Source organism: Callospermophilus lateralis, chromosome 3 (genome assembly GCF_048772815.1).
Source record: "Callospermophilus lateralis isolate mCalLat2 chromosome 3, mCalLat2.hap1, whole genome shotgun sequence".
In the NCBI taxonomy this organism is placed as follows: domain Eukaryota; kingdom Metazoa; phylum Chordata; class Mammalia; order Rodentia; family Sciuridae; genus Callospermophilus; species Callospermophilus lateralis.
In genome coordinates this window covers 13218390-13236173 of record NC_135307.1, presented here as the reverse complement: position 1 = coordinate 13236173, position 17784 = coordinate 13218390, and the positions used below count along the sequence as shown (strand labels likewise).

The 17784-nt window shown below is 50.7% G+C and overlaps 1 protein-coding gene across 2 annotated transcripts in view; it reads right to left on the bottom strand.

The window, feature by feature from the left end:
• Itpk1 (inositol-tetrakisphosphate 1-kinase) overlaps window positions 1–4430 on the bottom strand; it is a 129196-nt gene extending 124766 nt beyond the window's left edge. Inside the window, exons 1-2 of one of the 2 annotated variants that reach the window (XM_076849726.2) lie at window positions 4369–4430; window positions 3773–4000 (exon numbers count right to left, since the gene is read on the bottom strand). In XM_076849726.2, the coding sequence (XP_076705841.1) occupies window positions 3773–3867 (95 nt within the window). In that variant the 5' untranslated portion in view covers window positions 3868–4000; window positions 4369–4430. Of the gene's footprint in view, window positions 1–3772; window positions 4039–4368 lie in introns of those variants that run through there. The other variant, XM_076849727.2, reaches the window with a different exon arrangement.
• Between the last annotated feature and the right edge of the window lie 13354 nt (window positions 4431–17784).

Here is a 17784-nt window from a genome sequence, read left to right as displayed (position 1 = left end):
GGGTAGCTCAGTGGAAGAGTGCTTGTCTAGCATGTGAAAGGCCCAGGGTTCAATTCCTTGCACTACCAAAAAGAAGAAGAAATGTAGGGCCCAAGGGAAAGGGATAGGCCCAACAGCACCTACTCTCCCTGGCATGCTCTAGGCACTGTACCCGAACCCCCTGCCTAACACCAAGCATGGATTCTAGAAGGCTTTCAGTAAACCTGAGCATCAGTGAACTCCATGGTGCCTTCTGGGAACTTTACAAATGGGTCCCCAGTGGGAAAAGACGCAGAGACAAACAACGTGCATAGTTTGAGATGGCTCCCTGAGCATGAGTCCCAAAAGCAGAGTGGGCCCAGCTGGATTCTGAGTGCTCTGAAGACAAGAACTTCACAGGCATTCTCCTGCTGAGCCTCTACAATGACTGGGCCTCAGCTGGCAAGAAGACACCTAATAAACAAGGAGGCTGCACTCTAGGTGGCAAGGCTCCAGCCTGGGCTCAGGGAAGCCCTCCGACAGGCTGTGCCAGTCCCTTCTGCATGCGGAGTCTCATTTTCCCCATCTCTCCACCCCTGGCTGCTGGAAGAATGAGATGCAAGGAGGTACTTAGAAGCAACTCATTAAAAATCAGCTGTCGTTATAGTAAAGACAGGCAATGTTCACCCACACGGTATATCAGAGGGCTTCATGATGCCACGTGCCTCTGTCACAACCTCCTGTAGCTCCACCGGCAGAAAAGGAGCTGATGGAGAGGCACAGAAAACATGAACGAGAGGAACCCAGGCCAGCCAGCATTCCCCAAAGGAGCACCACAGGGACAAAACAAACACAGAAGCTCCCTGAAATTTCCCGATCTGTCCGACCCACAACTTTAGCCCTCCGCTGCGTCTTGGGGGCCTCTTCTAGGCACCTTGAAAAAGCCACAAAGAGAGGGTATGAGGTGGCCCCAGCCTAGGAACTGGGAGGCAGGTGGGAGAGGAAAATTAACTCAACCAGAGCCATGTCCTTGTGTCCCCACAGAGAGGGGAAGACATGGAGGAGGAACAGGAACAAACAGTACCACTGAAAACAAGCTGATTCCAAGGCTCATCTGCTGGCTGGCCAGAGGCCCCATCCTATCAGGCCTCACAGCTGAAAGGGCTGGCCCTTGTACCTGCCTCATGTAGGTGGGGCACTTCCCAGGACTTGGCTCAACCACCTATTGATGCCACCCACAGGCACTGACCTCTGGGAGAACAGGGCACTACACTTGTGGAGGGTACAACTCAGTCTTGCAAGGAAAGTTTCCCTAGCTAGGGACAAAACAGAAGCAGTTGGACCCTGAGAAGAGAACAAGGGCACCTTCTGTTGGAAGTGCTCAGAAAGAAAGGCTTTGCTCTCTGAGCACATCACAAGGTCACTAGGTTGGACTCAATGCAGAAGGCACAGGAAAAGAGCAGAAGTATGGAGTCTGCTCCCTCTGGCACCCATTTCCACATCTGTAAAACAAGGCTGGACGAGACAACCTCTCCCTGTCTTGATAAGGTTTTTATAAGGCCTGACACTGAACTAAACAACTCATCCCAGGCCAGGCCAGCAATTCCCTCTGGTGAGGGCACTGCCCCCAAACATTCAGAGCAACATCAAGTCATCTCCAACATCCCTGGACTTTTCAATACAGAATTCATCATCCATCAATACTGATCATCCATCAATACAGAAGGACTGCACCCTCAGAGTCTGTGATGAAGACAACCATCCACACTGTCTCATGGACATTCACACCAAACAAAACAGCACAGGTCACCATCCCAACAGTTGGAAGATTTTGCAGCCAGCATAGAAATGTGGCCACCAGAGGGCACTGCCCTGGAAGTGGAAGAAGAAACAAAAACTCTTTTTGGTGTTTTCTTTTCCTTCTTAAGCTTACCCAACAAAACATCTAAAGCTTCGGTAATGAAAACAGAGTGGGCTTCCTGGGGGTTCTAGAATGGCCTAGAGGCCTTTGCCTTCTTTTTGAAGCCAATATTTGGACAAAGGAAGGCAACCAGACCTTGAACTCAACAGCCCTTCTACAAAAATTAACACTCTACTCCCAATTTTCTCCAGAACAGTTGCCCCTCTGGGTGCCCTGAGCCCCTAACCCTTCAAAGGCAGGGAGGTCCAAAAGAAGGGCAAGCCAGCAGGTCTGGCATGAGGCCCTGGCCCTAAGTCAGCCAGGACTCTTTTACTAAAGTCTGCTAATTACTGAGTAAAACCTACCAACCCAAGGACAAATCTCAAGCTTTGGTTACAGAAAGAGTGACACAACACCTATCAGTAAAAAAGGTGTAAAGTGTTAACTGGGATCTCCCAAGTCTTACATGATGACGGCAGGGGGAGCTCCGGTGCCCCACATCACAACTGGACTTCGAGAAAGCCACAGGGGCTTCTCCAAATTTCTTCAGCGTCTAGGGCACCCTTTTCATAGGAGTGTGTATCTGGGGTGCAATACTCCAATGTCCTTTTTTCAATGTTCCAGAAGCCCTATACCCCATCTTCAAAGCTCTGGCTCCGAGTTCCTCCTGATTTCCTTATAAACTCCTAGGGCCACTCTGCATGCCTTGCTGGCCATGAAAATCCCAAGGAAGCCTGCTTGGGAAAGGCAGCCAACCAGGAGAAAGCGCCTCTGCTACTTGCACTGGATGGAGGTGCAGAAGGCCCTGGGGACAGCAGTGAGGAGCACCCAGGTGCTGCCAGCATGTGCCAATTCAGACGGCACCTTGCCCTGCACACCAAGGATAAAGAGACCCAACTATTCCATTCTCCAAGATGTCTGGGCACTCAACAGGGTCAAAAATGCAACTGGGGCCCATTTTCAAAAATCAAATCTACCAAATGGAGACACTGCGTAACAAAGGTCTCATCTGGAGTTTGCAAAAGGCTTGGGAAATCAGAGCCCCTCAGGCTTTCATTGAAAAGGGAATTTAACAGTATTTCAGGGGCAAAGCCACAGTTGTGGAGCAAAACAAGGCACACCTGACCCAAGACTCCATACTTCTGTAATTTACCAAGAATGTAATCTACCGAACGCCCTGTTTCCACCACTGAGTGTGGAGGGAGGGAGGCACTCAGCAGATGGCAGAAGGCCATACATTTATACAGCCCCTTTTTTACACAAGCCACTCCTAAGCCAAGGGACCCAGGAAGGTACCCCACCCCTCTCGCTAGCTGGTCGGTACCCCTTCTCAGACACGTGGCCTAGAATCACCACCCTGGCCAATTTGCAAGGCTGTTGTGAGGCTCTAATGAGACAGCAAATCACCACATACAAGCCAAGTATTGCTGCTCGCTTCAATGGGGCTCAACCGAGTGATATGCAATGACAGCTCCAGGAGCCGAGCACACGCGTGGCACGTAGTAGGTGGCCCATAAACGTTGGTGCCCTTCTCCACTACGGGGAAGGTGACCAAGGAAGACAAACACGTCTGTGCAAAAGTACCCTCAAACCCCCAGCTGACAGCGAGGACCCCCGGATTGCCCAGGACCTCCACCAGCCTCCAGCAGCGCTCCCCGCGCGGCTGGGGGCTTCGGGGCCGGGCACAGTGCACCTGAGAGCCCCGGTCCGAACCATCGCCCATACTGGCCACCGCTCTCCTCCGACCTGCCGGCGGCCCCACGGCCACCTGGCTCCGCGCACGCAGCCTCCGCGCTCACCGCTCCTTCCCGTTTTGCCCTCGCCTCCCCAGCGACCGCTGAGGCTGAGCCGGGCTGAGGTTGAGCCGGGCTGAGGCCGGGGATCCCCGGGCATCGGAGCCGCGACCCTCTTTACCTGCACAGCTCGGCGAAGGCCTGGAAATTGAGCTTCTTGATTTTCTTCTCGCTCAGCCAGTAGCCAACTCTCTTCCCTTTGAGAAAGGTCTGCATCTTCCTCCTCGGGCGCGGAGCCTGGGTCCGGAGGAAATCGCCCACAGGCCGAGTCCGGGGCCGGCGCGCGCCGCGAGCGTGCGGGCACCTCCTCCCGGCGGCGGGGACGCGGAACGGGCTCCGGCGCGCAGTCCTGCGGGAGGGGCGCGGGCGGGGAGGGGCGGCCCGCGGAGGAGGACTCAGCGCGGCGCGCCACTGGCTGGCCCGGCGGGGTGGCCCGCCCGCCCGCGACGCGCCCGCCCGCCCCCGCCGCCCGCGGTGCTCGCCGCCCGCCGCCTGCCCGCGGGCTGCGCCGGGCCGGGCCGTGGAGGGGGGAGGCCGGGCCTCGGCGACGCCGCCCCCGCCCGGCCCGCGCGCCTCCCTCCCGCCGCGCGGGCCCGAGCAACACGCCCTCCCGCGGCGGCGGCGGGGGCTGCGCGCCGCCCGAGCCGGGCCTCCCCGCCGCTCGAGCTGGACCCGGCGGGGCGCACGCGGCCGCCCCCGCCCGCCAGCGGTCCTCACCCGCGGCCGCCGCGTCCTCGCGCTCAGCCCGCCGAGAAGCCGGCAGCGACGCCCGCGCTGCCCGGCCGGCTGCCGCGGGAGGCCGCCGGGCAGCGCGCGGAGGAAGCGCGGGCGGCCGCCAGGGGGCAGCGCCGCCGCCTCTTAAAGGCGCAGCGCCGACCCTGGTAGCTGTTGGGCGCCTGTTTGTGTCTTGGTGGAGGCGAGGACGGCTTTTAGGTTGGCCCTGGCCGAGTGCTCTGACACGTTAAGGGGGCGAGGGGAGGGAATCGTGGCGTGGGCACTTTGTGCCTGTCCTTTGAGGGTGGCCGAGCCGCTGAGCTTCGTTCCTCTCCCGCATCCCTTGAGCGGTTGTCAGCCCCCCACGGCGATTCGGTGCAACTGCAGCGGGGAGCAGGAACGTGGAATGAGATCTCCTCCCATCCCAGAGGAGGCTACCCGGGCCGGCTTAGCACTTTGACCACCACCCCACACCCCGGGTCCCTCTGGACGGACGGAGAGAAGCGCCAAGGATGAGCCGGAACATCCCCCCTCCCCCCAGCAGGCACTTCCCTCGACGGGGGACGGGGGGCGGGGCGAGGTCCAGTCTGGATTCGCTGACCCCCACCTGCCCTCCCAGGCCCTGTGGGCACTACCCAGCGTCCCTGCCCGCCGAGACCTCCCTGTGTGGGGAGGAGGAATGGACACCTCTAAGGCAGGAAAACTGGGTTCCTGTGCGGAGCTCAGGAAACTCTCTTGAGGAGACATTTGAACTGGTCTTGGGAAATAAGGAAGATTATTCCGGCCTGAGAACAAGAAAGGCTTGGCTTGAGGAGGGAGAAAGGAAAGAGCCAAGTTGTAAGGGGGATGTCAGACTGGACTAAACTCGAGCCAGGCTCCTCGGAGTTCCTCTTTCTGCCTAGGCCCTGACCTTGGCCTCTGTCCTTGGGCCCCCTAGTCGTTTTTTGTTTTGTTTTGTTTTGTTTCCCAGCAGAAGTCCTGCTGAGTCAGGAAAATCTGCCACCTTTGGTATCAGATCACCCTTGCCTGCCTGCAGTAAGAATCCTGTCAATTTAGCCAGAATCCCCAGAGCCTTGAGGTCTCTGCTTAGTAATTTTCCAATATCCGACCCCCCCCTACAATGTTCCCACTTTTCCTGTCGCCATCAGAGTGGCACTAAGTCTCTCCACTGATGTAACACACACCCCATTGGAGCAGTGGGCTTCTTAAAGTCTTCCCTGCTGTCTGTAACAAATGCCTTTATTTTTTCTCGCCATCAGAGTGGCACTAAGTCTCTCCACTGATGTAACACACACCCCATTGGAGCAGTGGGCTTCTTAAAGTCTTCCCTGCTGTCTGTAACAAATGCCTTTATTTTTTCTTTAACAGGGGAGGGAAAAAATGGGAGTGGGAAATAGACAGTCAAGGGTGGGAGACGGGACTCCGTCTTGGATGGGGGATCTGTGGTCTGCAAGGCCACATAGCCAATGAAGAGGGGCTTTGCACCCTAGGCCACCTAGAAAGGAAGGGGCGCTAGCATCAAGGGTCAGTGCTGCACCTTAGAGAGGCTGCTCCCCAGAGCTCATGGCAAGGACACCCCCTGGCTGAGGCAAGAAATGGAAAGAGGAAGACTGAAGGTACAAGAAAGGGGCCAACAATCACTGTTTGACTGTCAAAATCAATAGTAGAAGATCCCTTAACACAGGCAAAGGCTGAAAGTGCTCTGTGTTCTTAGGAGCAGAGAGAGCAGTCAGTTGGGTACTCCAGGAGGCTTCCTGGGGTTGCTTTCCTCCAACAAACACAGGGAGCCTGGTGCCTCACAGCAGTGGGACACAGAGATGAGTAAGACTGAGTCCCAGGAAAGGGATACAAGCCACTGATGGGAAACATGGTGAAAGCCACAAGAGAAATGCAAGGGGAGTGGACGATCAGCTCTGTTGTTGGATCTGGGGACTATGTGTGGCACTGGATCTTGAAGGATGAGTAGGAGTTCAGGAAGGGGAGACACTCCAGGCAAAGGGGAGAACAGACACAAAGGTTCAAAGAATGAAGAGCGAGAAGGCTGTAACTCATCAGGTGTGGAAAGATAGAATGAGAAGGGACATGTGTCCTGAGCAATGGACCATGGGTGTTGGGAAGGACACTGGAGATGGGGGTGCACATGCACAGAATTGCCTCCCAATGGGCAGGTGGAAAAGCTCTGGGTATCCTCATCCTCCAAATGGGGATAAAATGCTCCCCACACATGGCTGATGAGATGACTTAAGGTGCCAAGAGAGAACTCATGTGAGGGCCCAGTATTTATAAAGCACAGAGAATTTCGGGGTTCCAGAAAGCCTCTCCACCAAGGCCCAGCTCCAGCATCTGCGTTCTTCCCCTGGTTACAGCCCGCCAAAACCCATCCCCAACACAACCCCCTTCCTTCTGATCTGAGTTGCAACCAGAATGAGGCTTGTCCCTCTGGGACTTCCACAAACTTCTACTTGCTCCATCTCATGCAAGAACATTCGTTGGCTATGTGACCTTGCAGACCACAGAGCCCCTGGGATCTCAGATCCCCCATCCAAGTTCATAAGATCGGCCCTGCTCCACAGAGCACGTCAGAATGTGAATGCCAGTGGCTGTGCCATCTATGATGCTTCATGTTGTATGTTGTGAAGGTGCCAGGGGACAGGGGAAAGTGTCAGAGTAGTGTGTCTCTCACAGGGACAGGAAGAAAGGCCTTTGGCTTTGAAAGACCTGGCTTAGAGGTCCTAGTCCACCTCTTCTCAGCCTGTGCACATCACTGAAGTCTCTGAGCTCAACATGGGAGAGAGAATGCTTACTTGGAAGAATGATGGTGAGGATTTGACCAGGTGGTATCGGTGCCACAGGGAAGTGACATTTGAGCGAAAATGTGACAAGGGTGAATGAGTGAGTTAAACAGATATATCTGGGATTCAAACCCTCAGGCAGAGGGATAGCAAATGCCCTAAAGTAGGCTTGGGCCTTGTGTTGACAAGAGACAGCAAGGAAATCAGACAGGCTGGGGCAGAATGAATAACGGAGGAAGTGTCTGGAGGGAAAGCCAGAGAGAATGGCCAGGTCACGCAGGCTTGAGGAGCTCTTCCTCTCAGTGAGAAGGGGATCCCCACAAGAGAAGGGGGCCTTGTCCAGTTCCCCAGGATCACCTGCTGCTCCGTTGAGGAGCCACAGACCGGAGAGCAAATACAGGGGCAGAGGGGCTGGGGTTGCCTAGCAAGTGTGACGTGCTGGGTTCCATCCTCAGCACCACATAAAAGTAAATAAACAAAATAAAGGTGTTGTGTCCATCTACAACTTAAAAATTTTAAAGAAGAAGGGAGAGAGACCACCTGCAAGGCTTCGCAGCAATCTAGGTCAGCAGTGATGGTAGCTGAGCCCAGCCCTGGGGTGATAAGCTCCAGGTGCGAGGAGTGCCAGACTGTGGGAAGAGCTCAAAGGAGGAGCCAGGGTGATTTGCTGGGGGGCAGCCGTGAAGGGAAGCATAAGGGAAGGCCTACGTGCCCCAGGCTCCTGGCCTGAGCGACAGCTGAACAGGAAAGACAGAAGGAGGGACAGGCTTGGGGGCTCAAGTCAGGAGATCTGTTCTGGACAGGTTAGGTTACAGACTTCTGCCAGATAACCAGCAGAGAAGGGATGCCAGGTAAGCAGTCCAGATAAGAGGTTAGAGTTCAGGTTATGACTCAGGCTGGAGATAAAATCGGGAGTTGTCAATACAGAGATGTTACTTAGAGCTCTAAGACTGGGTGGGATCACCCGGTTCAAGAAGAGAGTCAGAGGGAAGGTCAAGGATGGAGTCAAGGGGCGTGACTGTTCAGAGGTCAGGGAGGACCAGAGGAACCAACAACAGAGAAGAAGAAATCAAAGCCCCAAGAATGTATAGGTATAGAAGCCAAAGGAGGGAAGCATTTCTAGAAGAAAGGAGCAGTCCAGTGCATGGAATAATTTATTTGTAGCCTTCAAAACAGCAGATATGAAAGTGCCTCTAAAAAAAAAAAAAAAAAAAAAAAGCAAGTATAATACCCGGTGGCTGATAGGCTGCCTCTGCATAAAAAAAGGTAAAGGTAAATATTAAAATATTTTTCATCAAGCATATATTACTGTTTCAGTGAAAAATAGTTTTAGCAAGGAAAAACACACAGCTGTTATGAAATAGGGAAATGCGTGATGTGCTGGGTCTAGCACGAGTCCAAGAAACGTCCATTTCCAGTTGAAAGGGCTGTTTGCAGAAAGAGAAACCTCTGAAGCACCTGTACGGGTTGTCTTTTCCTTCTCCAAGCTGAAAATGGACGAGAAAAATATTTTTCCAGTATGGATCTCTTAAAAATAGCATCTTCCAACCTGACATGATGGCACTTACCTATAATCCCAGCAACCAGGGAGGCTAAAGCAAGAGAATCACAAGTTTAAGGCCAGCCCAGGCAACTTAGAAAAACCCTATCTCAGAATAAAAAATAAAAAAGGGCCAGGGATATGTTTTGGTGGTAGCATCTTCAAGACCCTGGGTTAGATCCCCAGCACTGAAAAAAAAAAAAAAAAAGAGGGGTGGGAGCTGGAGGCATAGTTCCGTGGTAAAACACCCCTGGCTCCATCGCTGGTACCACACGCACAAAAATCCACAGGAACTAATTAGCATTATTTTACTTTAAGACATCACAAATGACTCCTATCATCATCTAAAACATAATTTATATTTGCTATGGTTGGATATGGTTTTAGTATGTCCCTCAAAGTTTCATACGCTGAAAGCTTGGCCCCTAGTGTGGCAATATGATGGTGGAATCTTTAAGATGTGGGACCTAGTGGAAGGTTATTAGATCTCAGAATCTCCCTGGCTTCCTGTCTCACCATGTGATCTTTTCCTCTCACACAAGCTCCCACCATGATAGCATCTGCAGTGTTGTGATGCAGCCAGTAGGCCATCACCAGAGCCAAGCAGAAGCCGAACCTATGTTCTTGGGCCTCCCAAACTATAAGCTAAATAAGCCTCTTTTCTTATAAAACATTCAGCCCCAGGTATTTTTTTATAGCAATAGAAAATGGATTAATATAATATTAAAGGGGCTGGGGTTTTGGCTCAGTGGTTGAGCACTTGCAAGTGTGAAGCACTGGGTTCGGTTCTCAGCATCACATAAAAAAATAAAATAAAGGTATTGTGTCCATCTACAACAACTAATATATATATATATATATATATATATATATATATATATATATATATATATATAAATTATGTGGGCTGGGGTTGTGGCTCAGTGGTAGAGCATTTATATATTATATGGGCTGTGGTTGTGGCTCAGTGGTAGAGCATTTGCCTAGCATATGCAAGGCCCTGGGTTCGATCCTTAGCACCACATAAAGATAAATAAATAAAATAAAAATATTTTATATATATATATATTTTTTCAGTGTCCCTAATTGCCTCTAACATTCCCTTTACAACTGTTCCTCCAACCCACATCCATACCTGGCCCCTAGTTGGCATCTGATAGTGATGTCTCCTAACCTCTTCTGATCTACAGCATTTTCCCCTCTTGAAAGTGACTGAATTGATTACCCTGAAGAAGTTGTAACTTTCTTATTTGTCTCATTACTTCTTTCATTTTTTTTTAGTACCAGGGATTGAACTCAGGGGTGCTTTACCACTGAACCACATCCCCAGCCCATTTTTATATATATTTTTAGAGACAGGGTCTCACTTAGTTGCTCAGGGCCTCACTAAATTGCTGAGGCTGGCTTTGAACTTGCAGTCCTCCTGCCTCAGCCACCTGGGCCACTGGGATTACAGCCTGCGCAATGGCACCCGGCTCATTTCTTCCTCGTAGTGCCATTTAGCTTATTCCTCTATCCCACACATTTGCTATAAACTGAAAGTTGGATCTCAAGTCTTGGTTAGAGTTAAAAGCTTCTGGCTCAAATAGTGTTATGTGTGCCATAAGGTCTAGTTTTGTAAAGATTTTTACATGTGCATCCAGCCACACATCCATGTCAAGATAGAGAACATTCCTAGCCCCCTGCCTGGCTCCTGCTTATGCCCTCCAGATAGGGTCCCCACACCAGGTCAACTTCTATTCTGACTTCAGTCTCCTCTCCTCAAAAGTCACAGATGACTTTTGGCTGCTTCTATACCTCAAAAAAATGAAATGTACAGTCTGAACAGTGTCCCTCAGTGTCACCTGTGAGGTACACACATATCGCACATGTGAAGTTCTTGTCCCCATTATTGTCTTATTTCATGACACGAATGCGCCACAGTCTTGTAGATCAAAACCTCCTAATGATTTTAACACCAAGTGATAATCTGACCTAAATCAACGATTTCCTTGGATGTGGCAAAACTGCTCAGACACTCAAGTTGACTGTCATCCCGGGAAAAAGTGGGCTCGGAGAAGCATGGGGTTTGCAGGGGGAGAAATGATTCTGTGCTCTGATTTTCAGAGAACTCTGAGATCCATGGCTTTGCACACTTGTATGGCCACCCTGTGGGGCCCAGCTGAGAGTGACACAGCATAGTGACAGCAGAGTGGGGCTGGCCTCTCCTGCTGGGCTTCCCTGCCATTCTAATGGTTATGGTGGGAGAGGCAGAGGGAAGTCAAGGACAGGAATCCTCCTCTCAGACCTCAGGAGGGGAGAGGGAAGGAAGTGCTCAGAAAGGAAGTCAGTTCAATTGGGTTTTGAAACCTAGCTAGCTCCAGCGACTGCCCTTTGTACAGGCCCATAAACCAAGGTGGAGGGAGAAGTCTGTGGCAGCCAGCCCCGCCTGTCCCCGCAACACCTAGCCCTGAGTCGGAGCCTCTCTAGGGAAGGCTGGCTCGGCTGGCATCTCTCCATGCATGCCCCAACCCAAAGTGGGGAAAAGGGCATGAGGAAGCCTGGATGTGGGGACTGGCCTCCATGTAGCCCCCTCTGTCATATCTGTTTCCCTTCCAAGGCCTGGGAGTCATCACTTCCCTCCATGCCAAACATTCAGTGACATTCCTTTAGTCCTCTGTGGCACTCAGAAAACAGCTATTGACTCACTATATTAAGAAATGCCATCTACAGCCCACCCCTGGCCAGCCCCACAGGCCCCAGTGACGTCCACCCTCTGGGTCATGGGGAAAGAGGCCCCTGGTGGCCTCTTGGAACCTAAATTGCTTTTCCTGGCACAGTCCCACCCTCTGGGCTCTGCCAGACAGACAACTGCTGTGGGACCTCACTTTACAAGAAATCTAGATCTTAAAAAGTACGAGCTCACAGCACCCCTGGCTCTGTGGTCAGCGGGCCGCCAGCACCCCCTGGGGTCTCAACCTGATTCTGACTACAGCCGTGTGGTGGTTCCAATGTCACATTCAAGCCCCTGTTGATGCAGAAAGGGGTGCACCCTGCACGCAACCTGTGCGCATGCATCTTCAACTCCCAGGAGTGCACAGATCACTGGGGGCTCCTGTTACGGTGCCGTGTAGCTCGGTGGTAGATGGTGTGCTTAGCACGCGCAGGTCCCTGGGTTCAATGCTCAGCAAAACAAATAAAAACTGCAGGTTCTGATCCAGAAGGTCATAGGCAGAACCCGAGACTGTATTTCTCAACAGAGGACTAGAAGCTATGGCAAACGCTATGCCAGCTGAAGCATGGTTGCACCGAGGAGTCTTAGCAATCCACATCTTCTGTCTGGCCCCAACCCAGACCTGTCTGTCGAATCAGAGTTCTCGGGTATGGGGGACTTGGAGGAAGAGTTGGACTACTCAAAATAAACAAGAAAGGGCAGCACTTCACATGCACCAAGGATGAAAATGTGCAATGAAGTGAACAGCATGATTCCAACGCCCTCTGTGCCAACCTAGAGAATCACAAGAAGTATAAGCGTTCTCCCAAGTATTTGAGTACACAAAGGAATGGAGAACTCTTGCCCTGGACTGAGACTGGGAGGGAAATGAATCATGAAATTATCATCATCATCATTTATAATCAGGCACTCCATATTCTTTACAGCCAGGGGCTGTGGCACACACCTGTAATCCCAGCGGCTCAGCAGTTGGGGAGGCTGAGGTAGGAGGGTCAGGAGTTCAAGGCCAGCCTCAGCAAAAAGTGAAGCTGTAAGCAACTCAGTGAGACCCTAAATAAAATACAAAAAAGGGCTGGGAATGACTCAGTAGTCGAGTGCCCCTCAGTTCAATCCCTGGTACCCCCCAATATAAATATAAATAAATAAATATATATATATATATACTTTACATTTAAAAAAAATGTCTACCATGCATGTATTTATGAAGCTCCTGCAATGTGCAGCCAGTATCCCCCATTGAGTCCTCCTAATGACCCTGTGTTTCCCCCTCCCTTTCCAGCTGAGGAAGGTGATGGCTAAAAGGATAAGGAACACCCTGGCCCCTCAAGGTCACAGTAAGGGACGTGAGGCTGGAGCTGACTGCAGGTCCATACCCTACACCAGGGAAAAGCAAATCACAGTCAGAACAAACCCAACCGCTATAGATTTTTGTATGAACCTCAAGCAAGGATTTCTTTTTTTTTTTTTTTTCTTTTTTTTTACGTTTTTAAGTGGTTGGGGAAAAATCTGAAGAAGAAAAAGAATTTATAGCAAGCGAAAATGCTACAAAATTATTTTGGCGTCTGGGACTCAGCAACACTCGTTCCTTTAGGTTCTGTCTCTGAATCTCAGCCACAAAGGGAGAGTGGAGTAGCTATGACAGAGGTGGTGGCCAGCAGAGCATAAAATCATGACATTCTGGCTCTTGTCAGAATAGATCGGTTGACCCCTGCTCTAGATGGTTTTGCTGTTTATAAATTCTCTACTTTTCCTTTTTTGCACTTCAATGAGTATACTATTCTTCCTCCAAAACTCTGCTAAGTTTGAACATGTGTACAGTTGCTTTTAACTGGACAGTTGAACAATCACCCAAATGGTTGCTTATCTGATGTTTCTGGTACATGGATTCAAGTCCACCCACTGCCAATGTCCTGGGCATCCAGGTGTGTGATGCCATGAAGACATTTACAACTAAAGGAGGCCCTGGGCAGGGGGAGGCCTTGGGGACTCCCTTTCTTGCAGATGTAGCAATCTCCAGTCCTCTTATTGCCTGGTCTGGGCCTGAAATGGGCAAACAGCTAAGAAAATCAGCTGGCCACAGTGGCACATGCCTATAATCCTGGTGGCTCAGGAGGCTGTGGCAGGAGTATAGCAAGTTCAAAGCCAGCCTCAGCAATTTATCGAGGCCTTAAATAACTCAGCAAGACCCTGTCTCTAAATGAAATATAAAAAAAAGGCTGGGGATGTGACTTAGTGGTAAAACACCCCTGGGTTCAATCCCTGGCACACCCTCCACCCCACCAAAGCTTACCCCACCTAATCACAGTTCACATTAATTTCCTTCTCATGTCTTTCCTACAGGAGGTAACATATTGTAATTTTGAATCCAGCTCTCCCCTCTTTCATCACACCTTAAGAACCCTCTGTGTCTCAACAGCTTCAATAATCATTAGCTTTAACAACAGCCTAATACTCTGCCTACCAAGTAGTCATGCCATCACTAATCCCCCGATACTGAGTACTCAGGTTACTCCAGGGTTATTTTGAGGCTGTGAGGGTTAAACAGTTCATTCAATTACAGCACTGCCATATAAGTATTAACGATGACCATAGATAGTGCTGGATGGATGTCTTTATCCACAAAGCTTACCTAGGATATGTCCTTGGAAAGGACTCCTCCTATGTGAATAACAGGGTCAAACTCCAAGTCCCAAGTCTTGCCCAAAGAATGAAAATAACTTTAACTTCCTGAGCAGCTTCTACATTGTGACGCCTCTTCAGCAACCGCCATTTCTGTTCCTGCTGTTTTTGTTTGTGCAAAAGGGGCTGTTTTTATATGTAAACTAATTACATGACAAAGCCCAGGGTTACTGGCCCCATGTCCTGCTTTGAAAGGTATCCATTCCCTCAAAGACACCTGTCAGTCAGCTTAGGTCATTGGCCATATTTATGAGCTGCCCAGAGGGCTGCCAAAGGAAATACAGAGGCCCGTTTAAATTTGAATCTCTTACAAGCCGTGAATAATTTTAAAGTATAAGTGCATCCTAAGTGGACTGTGGCACCAAAAAAGAAAATCATTATTTATGGAAAATTCAAATATAACTGAGTCTCCTACATTTTGTCTAGCACTTGACCCTGAAGAGCCTATTCAACTATTTTTTTTGGGGGGGAGGGGGTACTAGAGATTGAACTCAGGGGCACTCACCCACTGAGCCACACCCCTAGCCCTATTTTGTATTTTATTTAGAGACAGGGTCTCACTGAGTTGTTTAGGGGCTTCTTTCGCTGAAGCTGGCCTTGAACTCCGGATCCTTCTGCCTCAGCCTCCGAGCCACTGAGCCACAGAGATTACAGGCATGTGCCACTGTGACCCGCAGCCTATTCAACTTTCGAAGCCACCTCAGTGTGATTGTGACCTTGATCTGCCAGCTGGGGTCAGTACCCACTCCTCTTCTCCTGGGAGGAGTATGGGTGTTGATTGGCAGCAGGGGCACGGTACCCCATGCCATATTAGGAAGCTGGGCATGGCCTAGAGGAGCTGGTTTGCTTGTTTGTTGGGTAAAGGTTTTGCCCGCTTAAGTAACAGTGACCACTTTATGCTTTGAATATAGCCCTTGCTGCTCGGCCACTGCAACTTATTTTAAAAATGGACATGTTCCTTCCTCTTCCTCTTTCCCTGCTCTTCCCTAATCTCTCCTCCTATCTAATTTGAGGGGAAACAGGATCATCTTTCTTCCCCATTTTAGGACAGAGTTATCTGTCCTTGAGCACACAGCACCTTAGAATGAGGTAACCCAGACTCTGGGGATGGTACCAGAAGATCTCAGAAATGACTGTCTCCCAAATTAACAAATGGATTACGACTCCAACAGAGAACACTGGAACGTAGCCTTTGAGTCACCTCTTTAAAAGCCCCCTGTTCCTGCTGATGGGCAGAAATGTGGCCTCTGGGACAGGAGTCCCCTGTGTTTCTCCTTTGCTAACAAAGCAAAAAACCTTCTTTTTCCTTTTTCCCAAAACTGTGTCCTTGTTATTGGATTGGCATCAGGATAAGGATTGAGCTTTTGGCAACACTTATATTAGTGGGCTAAGGTTTGTTTTCCTTGGGGAAAGCCAGAAATAACCAGGCAGGCTTGGGCCCCACAGGGTTGGTGGAACAGATCTCAGCACCTTCTTCCGTGCTGGCTCAGAAAAGCCCCTCAAGGATTTTTAAGGCCCAGTGGGAAGAGAAGGGAAAGACTTCTTAGCCCCAAGTTCAAGCAATGGGGCCTGGGGCCATCCACACAACAGCTTGGAGTTGGAAAGGACCTGAAGGACCTGCCTGAAGCTTGTGTCCAGTTTCCTGACTGGCCTTCTGTCACCCAGAGCTCTCCTCTCCATCAGGAAAGCCTGACTTGCAGCCGTGCCCCTGGCTTCTAGAAAATTCTCCCTCTCTCTGTGCCTTACGTACTCATGGTTCCCTCAGAAGGAAACAGACTTTTTCATCTTCTAACCTAAGACTCGGGGCACTGTGAGGAGTGTGGCCCCAGAGTGTGGGCAGAGACCTCCAACCTGGACCCTGACCATTGGTTAAAAGCACCAGGTATCATCCGGACCCATGAAAAAGCAGCAAACTCTCCTGCCGCTACCCACTGTTCCCACTTCCCCCCGCAAGATCCCCCACCCCATACCCCCATCTTCTCTCTCCAGGCGGAAAGGGCCCTATTTCCTCAACTGAAAGCCCTAACTCCCCTGCCTGGATTTGTCTTCCAAGCTTGCTCCAGGCCACCCTGGACATCCCTGGACCTACGGGGCTGGCTCAGGCAGAGCCAGAGTCTCCCTCACTGAAGGCAGACAGCCGCAGGTGTGGATTTGGGTCACATTAGCTTTTTTGAATGGTCCTACCACTTTACTTCATCAGCAAGTAAAGTGGACTCCCAACATCACACAGTCAGCTGGGGGCAGAGTCAGCCGGGTCTTCTGGCTCCCAAACGAGGCTTCTCTCTACTATCACTCACCATCTTGCCCAAAGTTTGTCAAGAGGCCTGTTGCCCCTTGTGTTCAGCCTGGTGGCCTCCAGCTTGGTGGGTGGGCGTGTGACATTGAGATCCTTATCTGGCGTCTCTACTGAGCCTCTTTCTTTATTTGTAAAGTGGGGGAAATAACAGCACAAGATGGAGGGGCGATCCTGGGGATCCAATGAGAGCACCCTTCCCCAGTGCTTGCTCAGGGCCTGGCTCAGGACAAGCATCTAAGGAACATCTCTAATCCTTACCATGAGACTTCACCAAAATGCAGCAGGAGCAAGCAGGGGGTGTGGTCAGTCTGTTGGAAAATCTAAGTGTCCCATGAAGCTAGAGACCAGGTGAAAACAGGGCCTGATATAGGTCACACTGATTCCCAGCCCAGGGATCCCCTTCTGAACACACTCTAGTGGGCAATGAGAAAAAAGTAAAATAAAACAAGGGCCCCCCACTCTGTTCCTCACCCAGAGCAGCAGCGCCACCTAGTGAACATTTTGGAAAAGCCCATAGGCCTTATCCCGCTGTTAAGGGACTGGGGGCACAAGAGGCCCAGTGACACCAGACCTTAAGGTAGTTGAAGCGATGGGGGATGACATTGACCTCCTATGTGTCACTCTAGAATGTTCCAGCAGACATCCCTGTAGGTAAAAATTATCAGATTTATCTGAGCCCAGAACCCAACTTGGTTGGATAATTAAAGATGAAGAATTTTGTACACAGATGGAGTGCTCCCTGCATGCTTAGGAATTCAAGGTTGGACACGGAGGGAAGGCCATGCTTTGTTCTGTTCAGGTCTGAGAGTCGTCTACAGTTAAAGAAGATTGCCTCTCTGTGGAATCTGCATCGCACACCAACCTCCATCTGTTCACCTTTGTCACCGGGACATTTACACACCACCCTGCTTCCTGTGTGTGGCCTGGTGGCATGGACCAGACCGCTGCCAGACCATTTCTATGTGAAACAGGTCATCAAATGTTAATTCCTTTAATTTCTCCTATAAGTTCCAGTACATTCTATTGAGCTTTACAAGTGTGAAATTACGTAGGTTTTATTATCTGTGAATTTATTTCATGCTTGTAAAGGGGAGAGGGCATTACAGAATGTTGCAAAAAGGAAGTATTTGATCTCACTGACGTTGGCTGAGAACCAGGAATGAATGGGATCATGCAGGAGCCCATAGGCAGAGGCCCTTACCTTACCCTCTGACCACCCTGAGGATGCAGGATTGGCTCAGGACAGGCATGGCCCAGGGGCCAGCACCCAGCCCAGCTAAAAACATATAACGTGATTCCCTTTTAATTGAAAGCTCACTGCAGGGGCTGGGGGTATAGCTCAATTGTTAGCGTGCCTGTCTTACAGTGCACAAGGTCCTGCATTCAATCCCCAGCACCA